Source organism: Stigmatopora argus, chromosome 23 (genome assembly GCF_051989625.1).
Source record: "Stigmatopora argus isolate UIUO_Sarg chromosome 23, RoL_Sarg_1.0, whole genome shotgun sequence".
Classification (NCBI taxonomy): domain Eukaryota; kingdom Metazoa; phylum Chordata; class Actinopteri; order Syngnathiformes; family Syngnathidae; genus Stigmatopora; species Stigmatopora argus.
Window position 1 is genome coordinate 7,751,623 of NC_135409.1, and position 14,712 is coordinate 7,766,334.

The window sequence follows — 14,712 nt, forward strand, 5'->3', positions numbered from 1 at the left end:
AATTATGTTTAAAAAAGGCGCTAGATATAGTGTTTCCGCCACAGTGCCGGCGTGACGCTCCCATTGGTGCGTTCGGGACTTAGGTGGTCTCTCACCAGCGGTTCCCATATTTTACCACACAGGTTAGCGGAGAGCCATATACACCCATCAAAAGAGCCACATATGGCTCCCGAGCCATAGGTTCCCTACCCCTGCTTTAGTGGAAAAAGGAAATGGCTTTGTTTGGTGAGAATGCAAAAGTTTGCTTAAAAGCAGCAGGTGGTGAGCGACATCTTCATTTTTCACCGCCTGGAATCGAGCCCGCGCCGTCCTGCTCACGCTCCCCTACGCATTATTCTTTCTTTAAGCAGCGTGTGTATTGTGTGTGTAAGGGAGGGGGGCTGGTATTGTTTTACAAGGCACCCAGCTGCGTCCTACTTGCCTGGCCCGGGGTTCTTTTTCAAGGAGTTGTCTCGGGTGACCCCTCTCGCTGGCAGTTATTAATAATAACACTTGGCGGGGAATAGTTCACCTTGTAGCGCTCGGGCCGCCGCTTGTATGTCTAGCCTCGTACCGAGGTGCTCTCTCTCTCTCTCCTCGGGGGCCGGGAAGGGGGGGCGTTCTAGCAAAGGTAACGTACGCCAAGCCAGTTGAGCACGCCCCAGACCAGGGGTAGGGAACCTATGGCTCAGGAGCCATATGTGGCTCTTTCCATGGGGGCATATGGCTCTCCACTAACCTGTGAGGTAAAATATGGAAATCATTGGTGAGAGAAGTGAGTCCCGAACGCACTAATAAGAGCGTCACTGCGGTGTCGACACTACCTGTACCCCTACTTTAATCATAATTTTGTTTTTTATTACTCTTCTGCATGCATGATATCATTGATACTGATTTATTAGCCACAGCATAACAATGTTGTCAAAAGAATTCAGATACTTTTTGTACGTTAAAAGTGATGAAATGACAAAAAAAATAAAAAATCACACTCCTATATTTTTACTTTTCAATTCCAAAAATGGCTCTCAAGAAATAACATTAGAAAATATGAATTGTTTATGGCTCTCTCTGTCAAAAAGGTTCCCGACCCCTGCCTCAGACGGTCCGGATCGCCCCGACCGTCGGCGCTAGGCTCCGCAGAATTGAGCGTGGCGGAAAAATAGTCGAGCGGCGTAGTCGTACCGGCCACCGCATCGGTCGGACACGTTGACCAAAGTGATTTGTGGCCTTAAATCACTTTGCCCGGAATAGCCATGCTAATCGGGCACATTATGGGATATCTCCCGTTAGCCGAATTCATGAGGGTTTAGAAGCATTTTAGCGCTGGCGCATCATTAGCCAGTCTCTTTGAGATGACGGTGGAAATAATTAAGGTGCTGGAAGCCCGCTCCAACTGTCAATATTAAAATAGGGGAGCCCGGCCGGCCAACCGTCTTCACTTCTTGACATTTGAAGGGATGGCGCTAAGCTAACTCCAAGAACAAATCCAGGTCAATCAAGGTTTTGGGAGCTTGGGATCAAGGATGGGATGCAATAAAATGCCAATCCCAGCGATTAGCTTGATACCTTTTTAACGGCCGATCGTAAAAGGCCCGAAAGCGCCGTATTGCGTCGGGGCTTTTAAAAGCGCCCGACATCTTCCTCCCACACATCGGGAGAGGAGAATCTGACAGACGGACGGCGTGGGCCGTTAAAGTCAGACCGCCCATTTAAAACCATTGGCCGAGGCCAAAAGTCACGGAAGGTTTACCCGAGTGACGAGAAGCGCCTTTCCCCACCCCGTCTTTGTCTCGCCGATGATAGCACGGCCTTCCTTGACGACAGGAAGTCACAGAGGAGACGGGAGAACTCCCACGATAAAGTGCGCCCGCTCCGAGGAAATTTAAGACAATCTCCTTGGGTTTTCCACTCGCTCTTTTTCAGCCACCGCCAAAAACTCTTTGGTAGTCCGGCGATGGTCTTTTGCCGACGGCTCGGCACTTGGCTCGGTTTTACTTCCCGTTGTGGTGGAACAGAGTTGATCCATCCGGAAGCGGGCGCTTCCTCCAGCAGTTCCCCCCCTCAGATCCTCCGTCGGCGGATTAGACGGCGAGATGATTACTCACCGGTGAATAGAGCGCTCGCTGGAGCCGAACACGGCCTTTACTGTAATGGTCGGCTTGCGCCGCCCGCACCTTTATGTCTTGTTATTGTTGCTCTATTGATTTCCCGGCGTCGCGTATTCTCGCTAGACCTATGTAACTCTCGGAGCTTGCTTTCTTTTCTTTTTTTTGGCGTCCAACGTTCTGACGTCGACGGTACTTTGCGCTTGCGAATCCATATGCTAGCAGTCATCTCTAAAAAGAGCGGGTGCGGTTGATTGGTCGCCAGTCTTTTGGTCGCCCTGACCGCGACAAGGGGCGCCCAAAAGACCGGCGACCAATCGACTGTGTACCAATAAGAGCGGGTCCAAACGACTGTTTTACGTTGGCAGGACTTTGGGTGGAAGATGCTTTATTTGTTAACATTTGATAGCGTGGTCCAATTCCAGTCCCGTTGTATAGAAGGAGGTGGCTTCCACGTGGAAGGAAGGAATAAATCCCAGAGCGGCCCGTTCCCACTCGGCGCTCCCCTCGGGCCCGCGGCTCAGTTGCATCGACGGCGGCGGCGGCGGCGGCGGCGGCGGCGACGGCCTTATCTAATTCTCTGTCCCAAACACATCAAGCGGGGTAATGAAAAATTCATCGAGTCAGTTACTTTGCGCAATTGAACACATCCATCATCTGCTGTTACTTTGTAATATAGTAAATCACGCGGCCGTCCCAATCGCCCACCCCGTCCCGGCCAGCGGACCTCTCCGTAATGAATATTGACTCCCATTGTGTTCAATTCGTTCAAGCAAATCAAGTTTTTAAACACGCCGAAGCCGCCGCGTCCGCCGCCGCACGTCCCACTTTTGCTCTTTCAAGGTTTTCTCATTCGCAAAGAGTCGATTGGCCGATAAGGGCTGGAAATTGGAACTTTCCCCCCCCCCCACGTGCCACCACCACGCCACGCGCTCTCCTTCCGGATTAACCTTTATGTGGCCCTCATAAAGGGTCTCTATTCACATCAAAGGGACGAGAGGACGGCGCCGGGCCTTCTGGGAAAGGGGGACCCGGCCGGCCTTCTCATTGGACGGCGCTAATCTCCGCCGTCCGCTCCCAAACCACCCAACCCCTTTGTCTTTTTAATTAAACTCGGGCGCAGTTAGGCGGCCATTTGACCTCTGCCGGCCCCTCTTTACTGGCTGCGCCGTAGGTCATTTCCATGCATAGATTAATGTCCCTTTTCCTCCGGGGACGGCCTTTGCAGATTAGGTGGCGTCTCCCGTCTCGTCGTTCCCCCTTTTTCACCTTTCTTTCTGCCGTATAAATAGAGTGCAGGTGAGGTTCCAGTTGAAGGAGAGCGGAGATGAATGCGGGGAAAATATTTTCAATATTTTCTATTCTTTAGCAATTGCTTGGAGGCCAATTGAGTCGTGTGTGTGTGTGTGTGTGTGTGTTGGTTTTAACCAGGGATGTCCAAACTATTCCACTAAACTGTTTTTTTTTCATCCCAAGCCATCCAGAGGACACCTTTTCACCCATCTGGTGTCCTACAAGTGCAATCAGGTGCTTCTTGTTTTATGCATTGGTCAAAGTGTCTTTGCTGGATCGGTTGCAAGAAAAAAACTGCACCCACAGCGGCCCCTCCATGACCAGTTTGCTGGCCTAGACCTTTTAAGTACTTTGATATTATTGATGCATCTGTTGAGAAAGGTGTGCTTGGACTGAGACCAGATAGGAGCCATTTTCTTTACAATTTAAATTTCTTTTGTGGAGTAGGTTGATGTTTCGACCCCATTGCAGCTTCCCAGTCTCGAACCGTGCCTTCCCCCCAACCACTCGGTGAAAATCGGGCTCATGGCAGCAGTCGCAGGCCCGGAGCCTAGCCTGCCCACCACCGTTGCCGCCGCCACCACCACCGTATGTTTGGCTTCTCCCTCTGTTTCGCCAGTGTGCAAAAGGATGATAAGAGCCTGGCCGTTTTACCTCTCCCTTCCTCTCCTCGTAGCGTTTTCCCCCGCACACTTGGCCACTTTTATCTAGTTTGACGGCCGTGCGTTTGGTCAAGCCCACACGGTACGCCCCGGCGCCCACGTCGGAGCATTTTCCAATCACCGCAAAACCTTACCCGTCGACCCGTTTCGCGAGCGGGTGTCCGAGTCCACGTTCGGCACGACGGAGGTGACCTCGACTCCCGGCCTGGCCTTGTTAAAGGAAGTACGCGAGCGGGAGTCCGGCCCCATTACGCCGGTGGGTGGTTGCGCGTTTGCGGGCAATTAGTTTGGTAATGCGCCTCGGTCGACACGGCGGCGTGTGCGCCTGGTGTGGCAGACCTGCTTAATGAGGCCTTTATGGAGATGAAGTAGGGTCGCCGGCAGAGGAAGGCACCGAGACGCTAAAACAGCCAAAGCGCGGTGACGGGGGCAGAACGCTGGAAAACAGCATTGCCAATTGCCGATCGCTCGCTGTCGGCCCCACTTACGGACGTTATTTGAATGCTCGGAGCGGGACTGCCAGACCCCTGAGCGACTTCCCAATTAGTGGGCGGCCTAGCGGAACTGCCAGACACTATTGTATATCCCCAAGCCCCGCCCTCCCGTGCCCAACGCTCGTCCCGCCGCAACCCGACGTCTCATCGGCCCATTTTTGTTTCGGCGGCGGCCTCTTTCGGGACGCCATCCCCTGTTTTTGATGCGGCTCTGAGGCCGCGATACCGTGTTTTTCAGGCGGCCGTTTCTTCCACGATAACGGCACCCCCCGCGTCGGGGTCTTTGTCGACGGCCAGTACGGCAGACGACGCACCGGGCTTAACCGAGTGGAGCCGGTCGGTCCCCGTTGCCGCGCTACGCCGCTGTGAAATGAGATGTAAATGTGGCCATTTTAACAGGCTGATTTATTCATGAGGATGCCGAAAGAAAGAAAGAGGAGAATTCTAATGCTACACGCCGCTTTGCCCTTGGCTGGGCCGCATCGACAAAGAAGTCGCTCGCCGGAGAAAGGAACAACTTCATTAGGTCACCCGACAGACAACGTGACGTCACTCGATAGAAGTCGCAGACTCGGCGTCGGACTGTCGAGGACGGACGCTTTGAATCTGGGGACGTTTGCCAGTCAAAATGAAGAATCTTTTCGGCCAAAATAATTCAAAGACTCATTATTGGGATCCGATGTTTATTGGTTTCTGGGTGGCGGGGTGAGGGGGGTCAAGTAATGGATGCAGCGTTGAGGTCCAGCCTTCCACGCCGTTTGCTTTTAATCTGCCCATCGCGTTCTTGTGCTTTAAGAGTTGGTCATTCGCACCATCGTCCCTCGTCAAACTGTACTGTTTGGGGGAAAATAGGCTTTTGATTCTAAATCCATGTTCCACTATCGGGACAATGTCAATCCATGGTCAAAACATGTGGTCAAGTGGTCAACTAGTAGCAACATTTGAAGCCTCCAAAAATCCTCCCCATGAATATTCCGACTATTTGTTTTGAAATAGCCCCAGTCTTGACTTGTGAGACAAATGCCAAGGCATTTCCTTTTCTCCTCAGCCTTTTAATGAGACGCTTTCTGGCAAAGTAGCGCTTTAAACGGAACGTCGCCTACCATTAACCCCTCCCCTCCGCCGCCGCCACTCACTTCACACGCCGAGCAATTACCTCGCCAATAATGCGCCCGGCTCCCAAAAATGTGAATTTCCCGTAATTACGGGCTTTTCACGCGTCATCCCAAAGTGCCGAGAGGTCAAAGTGGGCGCCGGCGATGGGTTCTGGAGGAGGGTCACGCCCACGTCGGATCGGAGCGCTGCGTTTTTTTTGCCCGCGTTTAATTGCCCCGTCGAGAGGGGGCTTCCATTTTGTTCGGCCGGGGTCGAGAGCGCCTGCTTTGTTTGGCTTCCAGAAAGCGTGGAAGGAATGCCATCTGATGGAACAAAATGGCAGCCCCGTCCCCCCCGCCCCACAGCAATTTGGCGTTCGTTTGAAGTGCGGCCGCCGCAATCCGTTCGAGAGGAAAGTCCGAGCTCTCGGAACTTTTCCTCATTTGCAAATTCCCGTCAGACGCGTCGGATCGCTCCATTCGGCGTGCAAACGTATTTATAGTCTCCATTTTGCTATTTGAAGCATTTACCTCCGGGTGGGCACCATTTTCAATCGGACTCGAAACGCTTACTCTTTGGGGCTCCTGCACGCTTTATTTTTTGGGGATCATCCCCTTCCAGTGGAGATTAGTCAAATGAGCCGTGAAGAGCGACGACTCGTGGGACTCGTGTTTGGTGCAGATAATTGCCACGCCACTATTTGGCCGCCGTCCCGGTTTAGCAGGTGGGCCGGCATCCGGGTAGAGTGCCTATCCGCCGCCACACCTGCTCGGAGCGTGTGCGCTCGATTGGCCGCCAGTCTTTTGGTCGCCCCGACCGCGACAACGGGCGACCAAAAGACAAAACAAGGTAAAACAACACAGTCTACGCATGAATAAAAGCCAACAACGGCCATGAGCAGTTTCACTGAGCCGACGTGCGAGTGTAGAAGAGTTTGTATGTACATGCGCTGTCCCTTTAAGAAGCTACGTCAGTCAGTCGGTCTTCTTAACAAGTTCTCCAACTAAAAACAATAAAAGTCTGGGAAATTTGGAGCTTTTCTTTAGCCTAATAATTAATAGGGCATGAAGTATGACTAAATAGTCATTTGCAGTTTGTATTTAGGTAATTTGAGCAACCATTTAAATGCTAATTATCTATAACCTTCCAGGTGACCAAAAGACCGGTGATCAATCGACCGTGTACCGCTCGGAGTCTCCACCCAAAACCATTTCGGTCGGAACGGACGCCAGTGCTTCCGCTGGAAGTCGGACACGACCGGCGTCGTGTCGTCTGGCCCCGGTCACGTGGGGAAACTAGGCTCCTCCTCCCCGCCGATACCTGCGCCCAGAAACAAAGAACATGACCTTGCGCTTATCTTTAGAAAGCGGCCCGGTGTAGAAAAGCAGATGTTGTTCACCCTCTGGGCGGAGGTTATACGGCAGCTAATTAGGCGCCGTCTCCCCGAGCTGACAGTCGGTCGGGTTGCGGCGTCTCCCGCAAAGAGCGGCCCATAATTCATCATTAGGATATCAGAGTCCAGGTGCAGATGAGAAGTGATAGAGGCTGGCAGCCGGGCACGTCGGCGGGCGCGCTCCGGGAAGAAAATCTTATCCCGCCGACAATTCCCAGGTCACGGCCGCGGTAATTGAAATAATTCTGCCCCCAAACGTTGTTTAATCGCTGACAATCACGCGGGCCGAGGCTATTAAAGTGAGGAACGCTAGAGTCTGATTACATCTGCCACCTTTAACCGGCTTCCCTTCCCCCCGGCCCGTAACTTTCTTTACTTTGCGGCGATATTATAAAACGTCGTCACGGACGGCAAATGGACTAATCTTGATCTGGTTTTGAAGAAAAAAAAAAGAAAAGCCCATGTTGAGATGCAACAAATCATTTGTCTGTTATTAACCCTGAGCCTGTAATTATGCAGATTAGCATAGATTTTCCTCGGGTGCCCCGACGCCGGATCCCGGCCTGCCGGGGTCGTTCTCGCCGTGGCAGGCGGGCGGGCGGGCGGGCGAGGGAAGGAACGGACGGCCATGCATTACTGAACTTGCCACATTCATCATGTTGACTGATGGCACACGCGCCGGCTCCCTGGGTCCCAGTGGTTAATGTAGTGGGTAATTAACTGTCATTTGCCTAGTAATAGGCCCATGATCAATGGTTTGTGAGGAAACAAATTCTAATCCGCCAGCTGATGAATGCACGTCGAAGGCTGGGGCAGGCAATTGAAGTGATGGGAGGGAGGGATAAGGGGGGGAGGAATGATGGAGGTCAGGGGGAGGAAGGCAGCAGCTGGAATTTTAAATGGCTACTGGAAAACAAGCCCTTCTAAAAACACACACAACACCTTTGGCTAAGTGCAGCAGTTTACGTTTCAAACTCAAACACAGAATATTTCATTTGCCGCACTCTAAAACATAAAACCTACTTCAAATATATATACCCGATGCTGTTATTGCAAGACTTTAATAACTTGGTCAAAATCTGCGGCGCTGTTATTTGTTTAGTTCAAGAAAAGATGCCCGTAAAAGGCCCTTCCGCTACTTTGATTTCATGATCAATTTAATAGGTTTCAAAAATATAGAAGCGTCCATGTCTTTAAGCTTCCTATGACGAGTCAGCATGGAGATACAAGTTATTTTCAGTGAGTGGAGTTGAGTTCACCCCCGCCGGTAAACGACAAACTTGTCAAGTGGTGGCTCCCGTTTAGCATGAGCTCTGCCAAGAACCCGTGTGCGGTCGATTGGTCGCCGGTCTTTTGGTCGCTGACTTTACATGCGTTGTCCCTTTAAGAAGCGACGTCAGTCAGTCGGTCTTCTTAACAAGTTTTCCAACAAAAAACAATAAAAGTCCAGGAATTTGGAGCTTTTCTTTAGCCTAATAATTACTAGGGCATTAAGTATGACTAAATAATCAGTTGCAGTTTGTATTTAGGGAATTTGAACAACCATTTAAATGGTAATTATCACTTACCTTCCGGGCGACCAAAAGACTGGCGACCAATCGACCGTGTACCCAAGAACCGGTCTGAAAGCGACTGGTGTCATTTGGGCCTCCCGTGTGACTCCAAATGAAATCGTATCCAAAAGTTTCCTTTGTTTGGCAGCAATCAAGCCAAGCTCCGACTTTTCACCTGGGCAAAGTGGCGCTACGCAAAGGCCCAACTTTTGCGGGGGGGGTCCAAACGGATTCCCGCGTAAGCCGAGGAGGGAGGGAGGGAGGGAGGCAGCCATTGTTATTTTTGACACACTTTGTTCGCCAAAGCCGAAGCAATCCATTTGGCACGACGCCGCTCGCGCCTTCGCCAAAGGAGACGAGCGCCAATCCGTTTTTTTTTTTTTAGGTCCGCTGGGCTAAAGCCTGGTGGAATAATTTAATTGGTGTCCCCCCCCCTCTCCTCCGCACTCATCAAATAGGTACCAGTGAGCCATACCGAGCCGTAATACACAGCGTACGCCTGGTGACCGACAATACGAGGTATCGAGCGTGGACTGCATCAATACCCTTTCAAATTGAGATTTGCGCAGGGCATGAATTTTAATTTTCAGTCGGCATCTCCGAGCGCTTTAAATATACATGCTGTCTTGTCAGCCGTGGATATTAAGTGTATGTCAAGCCTGCTGTTTTACATTGTTATCCCGCAGCCCTCCAGACATAACAGGCAGCTGTTGGAATAAGAGAGAGAGAGAGAAGGCTGCCAGAAAGAAAGAAAGAAAGGTAGATTTATTTATTAGCAATTAGAATGCAGCCCCTAAATTTATGGAACGGGCCGATCGGGGTCCCGGGCTGAGCCGTCCCTCCTTCTACGATGGACTCCGAATTGATTAGCGGGGAAACCGGGCTTCCTTTGCCCGCTCCCCGAGAGCCGTTAGCCCCCCGCGACATCCAACTGGCGGGGCGGTCAAAAGACGAGGGGCGGGCCGTCTCCATGGTCATCAGGCTGTGTTGTCAAGGGCGGGGGGGTCTTTGATTTGAGAAGCAAATGTGTTGTCGAGCACAGGCCGGCCGCGAGGCGACGTTGAATCATTTAACGTAGCGCGTAGGTACTAAATGAATTATGCAGCAAACAAGTGGATGAGAAGCAGCCGGGGGATCTGTTTGGGAACCTGGGGGGTCTTTGGCTTTCTCATTTTCTTTTCAACCATGACATCCATCACCCACCCACGCAAGAACAATGGCGCTCACGGGCTAGAAAACATGATCAAAGTTTTCATTTCTTTCAGTCAAGGCGGAGAACGACAACTTCCCCAAAAACTAAAAAAAATGTTGAATTAGGGCCTTATTTCAGAAAACACAAAATAAACCGACAAATTCGAACGCGATAGAACTTCCATGTAAAGTAGAATGAAGCTCGTGTCAACTTAGAACTTTTTGGATTTTTTTCGACAAACGGGGTACTTTTTTCAGCAGTCCCAGCAGTCACTGCGCACCGGAAACCGGCTTCCGGTAGCCAGCGCCTTTGCGTTTCGATGTTCATCCATATATAATATATATGTGTCTCAAAAAACGGTGCGTCCTTTGTGTGTTTAAAATACAGAAATAGCACTCGTTACTGACACTGCGGCTAAAAATACGATGCTATTTAGACTGTCTCCCAAATCAAGTTTTTTTTCCGACTTCAACACAAACAAATCCCCGTGGTAAGTAGCAGTCTTTAGTTCACTTTAGCTATCGATCCCAGCAGCAGACACAACGGGGAATAGTCACACGAGGACGTCGACGGAGAATCTTTGAGTAGCCCGGCAGGCGGGCGGGCGGACTTTTTTAAAGCCAGCGGCTCAGGCAAATTTCAGGAGTTGAGAGACTGACAGCGCCAATGACAAAACCATGAAACGGAATACTGTTTTGATTCAAGCCGACAGGCAGAAAGCTGATAACATCGCTTTATTTATTTCTGTTCCTTTTTTTTTCTTCTTCTTTACGCCAATACCTTCCATCGTTTATAATCTGGGAGCCCGCTATCTGAAAATGATTCGGGTTACCGGAAGACAAGGACATTCAGCCCTGCCGAGTAAGCGCCGTCCGTCCGTCCGTCCGTCTCACCGTGACTTTGTGTCGGTCGCTTTTAGGCCCAAACGTGTGCCTGCTCATTATCTGGCGGATCGGGCTTTTTTGTTGTTCCTTTTTTTTTAGATCAATTCCTCTTGTTTGCAAGCAGACAAGTCATCCTTTCATGCCTTTCATGCCTTTCACGCCAGCGCCTTTCGGCGATACGCCTTTGCCGGCCAGCCGGGGAAAGGAGGAAGGACGCCGACCGACCAACCGACCGACCGACCGACCGACGTGGCTAAATTTAGAGAGCTCAAAGGATGAGGCATCATTCTTTTAATTAAGTCTGTAATCATCCACATGGGGAGCAATCTCCTTCCTTGGGTTGTCTCAAGGTGTGTTGACAGTGGCCCTTAATTCTGGCGCTATTCATGAGGGCGAGCGCAATCTATCTGCTTCCTTTGCCTCTGGGAAACATACTTTGTGAAGGTTAATAAACAAGCCAGCGTATCGCCGGCGTATCGCCGGCGTATCCCCGGCCCCGAGATCATTTATCAGATTGCCATCTCTTACAGAGTCGGAGAGTGGCAGGCCGTTTTATCATTTTAACAACGATGGCTAAAAGTGCCCCGAGAAGTCCGCTTAATAGGTTATTTTGTTATATGATTTCCTTATCAGATTCTAGCCTCACTCGTAGCCCGCCCGCCCGCCCGAGCTAGGTCGCTCGCTGTGCTGTGTTGGTAACAGCCCCCGATCCCTAATGAATACTCCCATTAAAGTCCCTGAAGCAGGCCCAGGAATAATAGGCTCCTCCCCCGGGCAGCACTAGCCGTGGCCCCGCCCTCCCTCCCGCCATTCTTTCTCCATTGGCTTTGGCCAATCTGGCCATCCTTATCCGCACCCATAGTGCACGCCTCTCTTGCATAACCCGGCTAGTTTACTTGTTTATTTGCGTTATGGCTCTTTAGGAGTAGAGTTGCGTTATTTGTCTCCATATTTGCAGTTTTTTTCGATCCAGTAGAATGGCGCCAAATCTCAAAAGTGAGTCTCAAAGTCAAGGTTTTGGCGAGTTTTCCGTCAGATTCGGCCGACTCGCTGGCGACGCGGCTTGGCTTTCCACTCTGACGGCGACCCTCAACTTGACAAGCGGGATAGAAAATGGTGGCAATAAAATTATGGATACAGCAAAAGTCCATCAATGCCAAGATGTGCTCATGTTTTCATTTTTTTACCAGTTTAATCAGTAGTTTTTATGTGGCCGTAAGAAATCAGTTCACCGCTCGTAATATGCAGGCGCAATTCTATTCTTCTCAATTTTTCCATTTAGCAAAAGTTAGCCACTTGACTGGATTTGACAACAAAAGATTGGTCCCCCGCGACTTAGTTCCCGTTATTTGACCCGTGTTGCGTTTCTTTTGGTCGGTCTTTGGTTTGGGCTGTGGCAAACGGATAGCATCAAGATCCCCAAAGAGCCGCCGCCGCCACTGTGATACTTTGACCTTTGAAAAGCGCTCGATATGCCATCGCACGCCAATATGCTAACGTTCACTGCGTTACAGGTTGTTTGGCGTGACGGGGAACTGCGCGGCCTGCAGCAAGCTAATCCCGGCCTTCGAGATGGTCATGAGAGCCAAAGAGAACGTCTACCACCTGGACTGCTTCGCGTGCCAGCTCTGCAATCAGAGGTGAGCCATCGGACCGCCGTCTCAAAACCCGTGTGCGGTCGATTGGTCGCCGTCTTTTGGTCGCCAGTCTTTTGGTCCCCGGTCTTTTGGTCACCCGGACCTCGACAACGGGTGACCAAAAGACCGGCGACCAAAAGGGCAACGACCAAAAGACCGGCGCCCAAACAAGGTAAAACAACACGGTCTATGCATGAATAAAAGGCAACAATGGCCATGAGCACTTTCACTGAGCCGACGTGTGAGTGTAGAAGAAGAGTTTGTATGTACATGCGCTGTCCCTTTAAGAAGCGATGTCCGTCAGGGTCTTAACAAGTTCTCTAACAAATAACAATAAAAGTCTGGGAAATGTGGAGCTTTTCTTTAGTAGCCTGATAATTAATAGGGCATTAAGTATGACTAAATAGTCATTTGCAGTTTGTATTTAGGGAATTTGAGCAACGATCTAAATGGTAATTATCAATAACCTTGTGGGCGACCAAAAGACCGGCGACCAATCGACCTCAAAACCACCTCGACGAATCAGACCACATTGTGAATTCAACCTCGTCTCGAAGGTGTCGCCGTGCCGCCATTGAACGCAACAAAACCTGGAGCGTCTCCGTGGGTAACCGACCACCGTTGAGTTGGCCCTGGCCAAGGTGACGGCGAGCGCCATCGGAACAAATGGCGCATAGTGAAAAGCGAGAGAGCCGGTTACGCGCAATTAGCGGCGGGTTATTGTCTTGCCACTTGGCCGCGTGGCTTTTCCTAATGGGAGAAGTCAGCTAATGTTCAGCGGCTGCCGGTAGGCAGGCAGGCAGGCAGGCAGGCCAGCCTCGCTCTGCCGCTCACATTAAAAGCCACTTAAGCGCAGGCAAATCTTTCTTTTGGTATTAAGGCGGCCGATGAACTGTTGAGTAAAATGGACGTCTGCGCGTTTAACACGGTCCAGCCCGGGCGGCCTCGCAGACATTGTTTGGACGCCCTTCCCAATTTTTTGCCGGACCCTGGCCACGCCACGCTTGATGCTGTGACGCTTGATGCTGTGACGCTGGCTTTAATTGAAGCTGTTTGTCAGCTTTGACTTTTTCTTTTCCACTTTGTAACTAGCTTTTCTTGCACCTTATGCGGACTATCGCGGCTAAAGTTTGGCTTTTACGCAGTGTTTATTAATTGATCTCATTTCTGAAACAACAGTGATTACATAAATTCCGCAACGCCATGTTACACTTACTGGATTACTGGAGACAGTGGTGACAAAATATCTTCTTCAATTCATTCAGTTAAGTACTTTTTATTTGGTTTTGTGAATGAAATTGCACTCATAAGTTTTTGTGCCGCCTTAATACGTCTTTATAGCGAGTAACGCTTACCGCTTAGGTTCAAAAGCTTGACGTTTATAGATTGACCTTGGGTCAATTGCTCTCTCAGGATGGGACTTTTTTCCCAAATAGCCCTGTTACGGACGACCTGAAAAAGGTTCTCCCGCGTTTTGTCGGACTGGCGCCCCCCGCCGATCTGGTATGTCGTCTGGTCCTCTGTCCCCTCTGCTTTTCCCCGGCCTAAAACAAAGAGCAAAGAGCGAGCGCCCCCCATTGACCCGCTCCCCCGACAGGCCCTTCAATAAAGCAATCTAATCCATCTAGCAAATGGCCCGGAGATTTTTCTGCCGAAGCCGCTCCGAAAATGTGAAATCTGATAAACAGAGCGGGCGAGGGTCACGCCGCGTAATTATCCGTGGCTCCGGCGGGTCGGCCGCCGCGCAAATTGCCGTTTGAAGGTCGAATTGCTACAATCACGTACGAACGTGCAGCCCGGCCCGGCACCCCCGCGGCCCGCCATTTATCAACTGGCGTCTTCCGTTCAATTCAAAGTGCCCCAGAGAAGTCGGGCGCCGCTGATTATTCTGATTCCGTCACCGTAGAACCGGCCACGCGCTCTGCTATCAGAGGCCCCGCCCGCCGGAGCCATCGGCCAATTAGCGCGTCGGAGCCGGCGACCGTGACCTTTGTTCTCTGTCGCCATCGCCGTAAAAATTGACGGCGGGCTACGTATCGGCGCCGAGACGTTGTTATGAGGGGTGGGATCAATTGGAGAGTGATAGGTTTATTAATAGGTATACTTTAATAAAAACAGAGAGACATAGTTGACATATTCTAGCGTTGAAACTTGCAAGTGAGAATCGTCCTGGCTCGTGACATTCTGAAGAAACGGCAACCTCCTCTGTCCATTTAGTCGCGCATAATCAAAACACTTAAGGTAATCTGATTCAAACAAAAAGCTAACCGAATAACACTATTAAGGTCAAAAAGGTCTTCCGTGGTTAAAATATTCGGAATCCCACGCGGACCCCGATTCCCGGTCTCCGCCCCGAGCTGTGGGAGCCCAACGTAAATCCAACACGGCCACCTTCCCAAATGGCCCGGCCACTTATTCTATCCAC

The 14,712-nt window shown here is 50.8% G+C and overlaps 1 protein-coding gene and 1 long non-coding RNA gene across 11 annotated transcripts in view; both read left to right on the forward strand.

The window, feature by feature from the left end:
• The window catches only part of LOC144068766 (uncharacterized), a 227,688-nt gene that overhangs the window by 191,815 nt on the left and 21,161 nt on the right, over positions 1-14,712 (forward strand). The gene's annotated exons all lie outside the window — the stretch shown is intronic.
• The window catches only part of lmo3 (LIM domain only 3), a 68,065-nt gene that overhangs the window by 48,974 nt on the left and 4,379 nt on the right, over positions 1-14,712 (forward strand). For all 8 annotated transcript variants that reach the window (XR_013298373.1, XR_013298374.1, XM_077594079.1 and 5 more), the window contains one exon: positions 12,165-12,290. Coding sequence is in view for 6 of the 8 variants with exons in the window: in XM_077594079.1 (XP_077450205.1) it covers positions 12,165-12,290 (126 nt within the window). In the remaining 2 variants the exon portion in view is untranslated. The remainder of the gene's footprint in view (positions 1-12,164; positions 12,291-14,712) is intronic.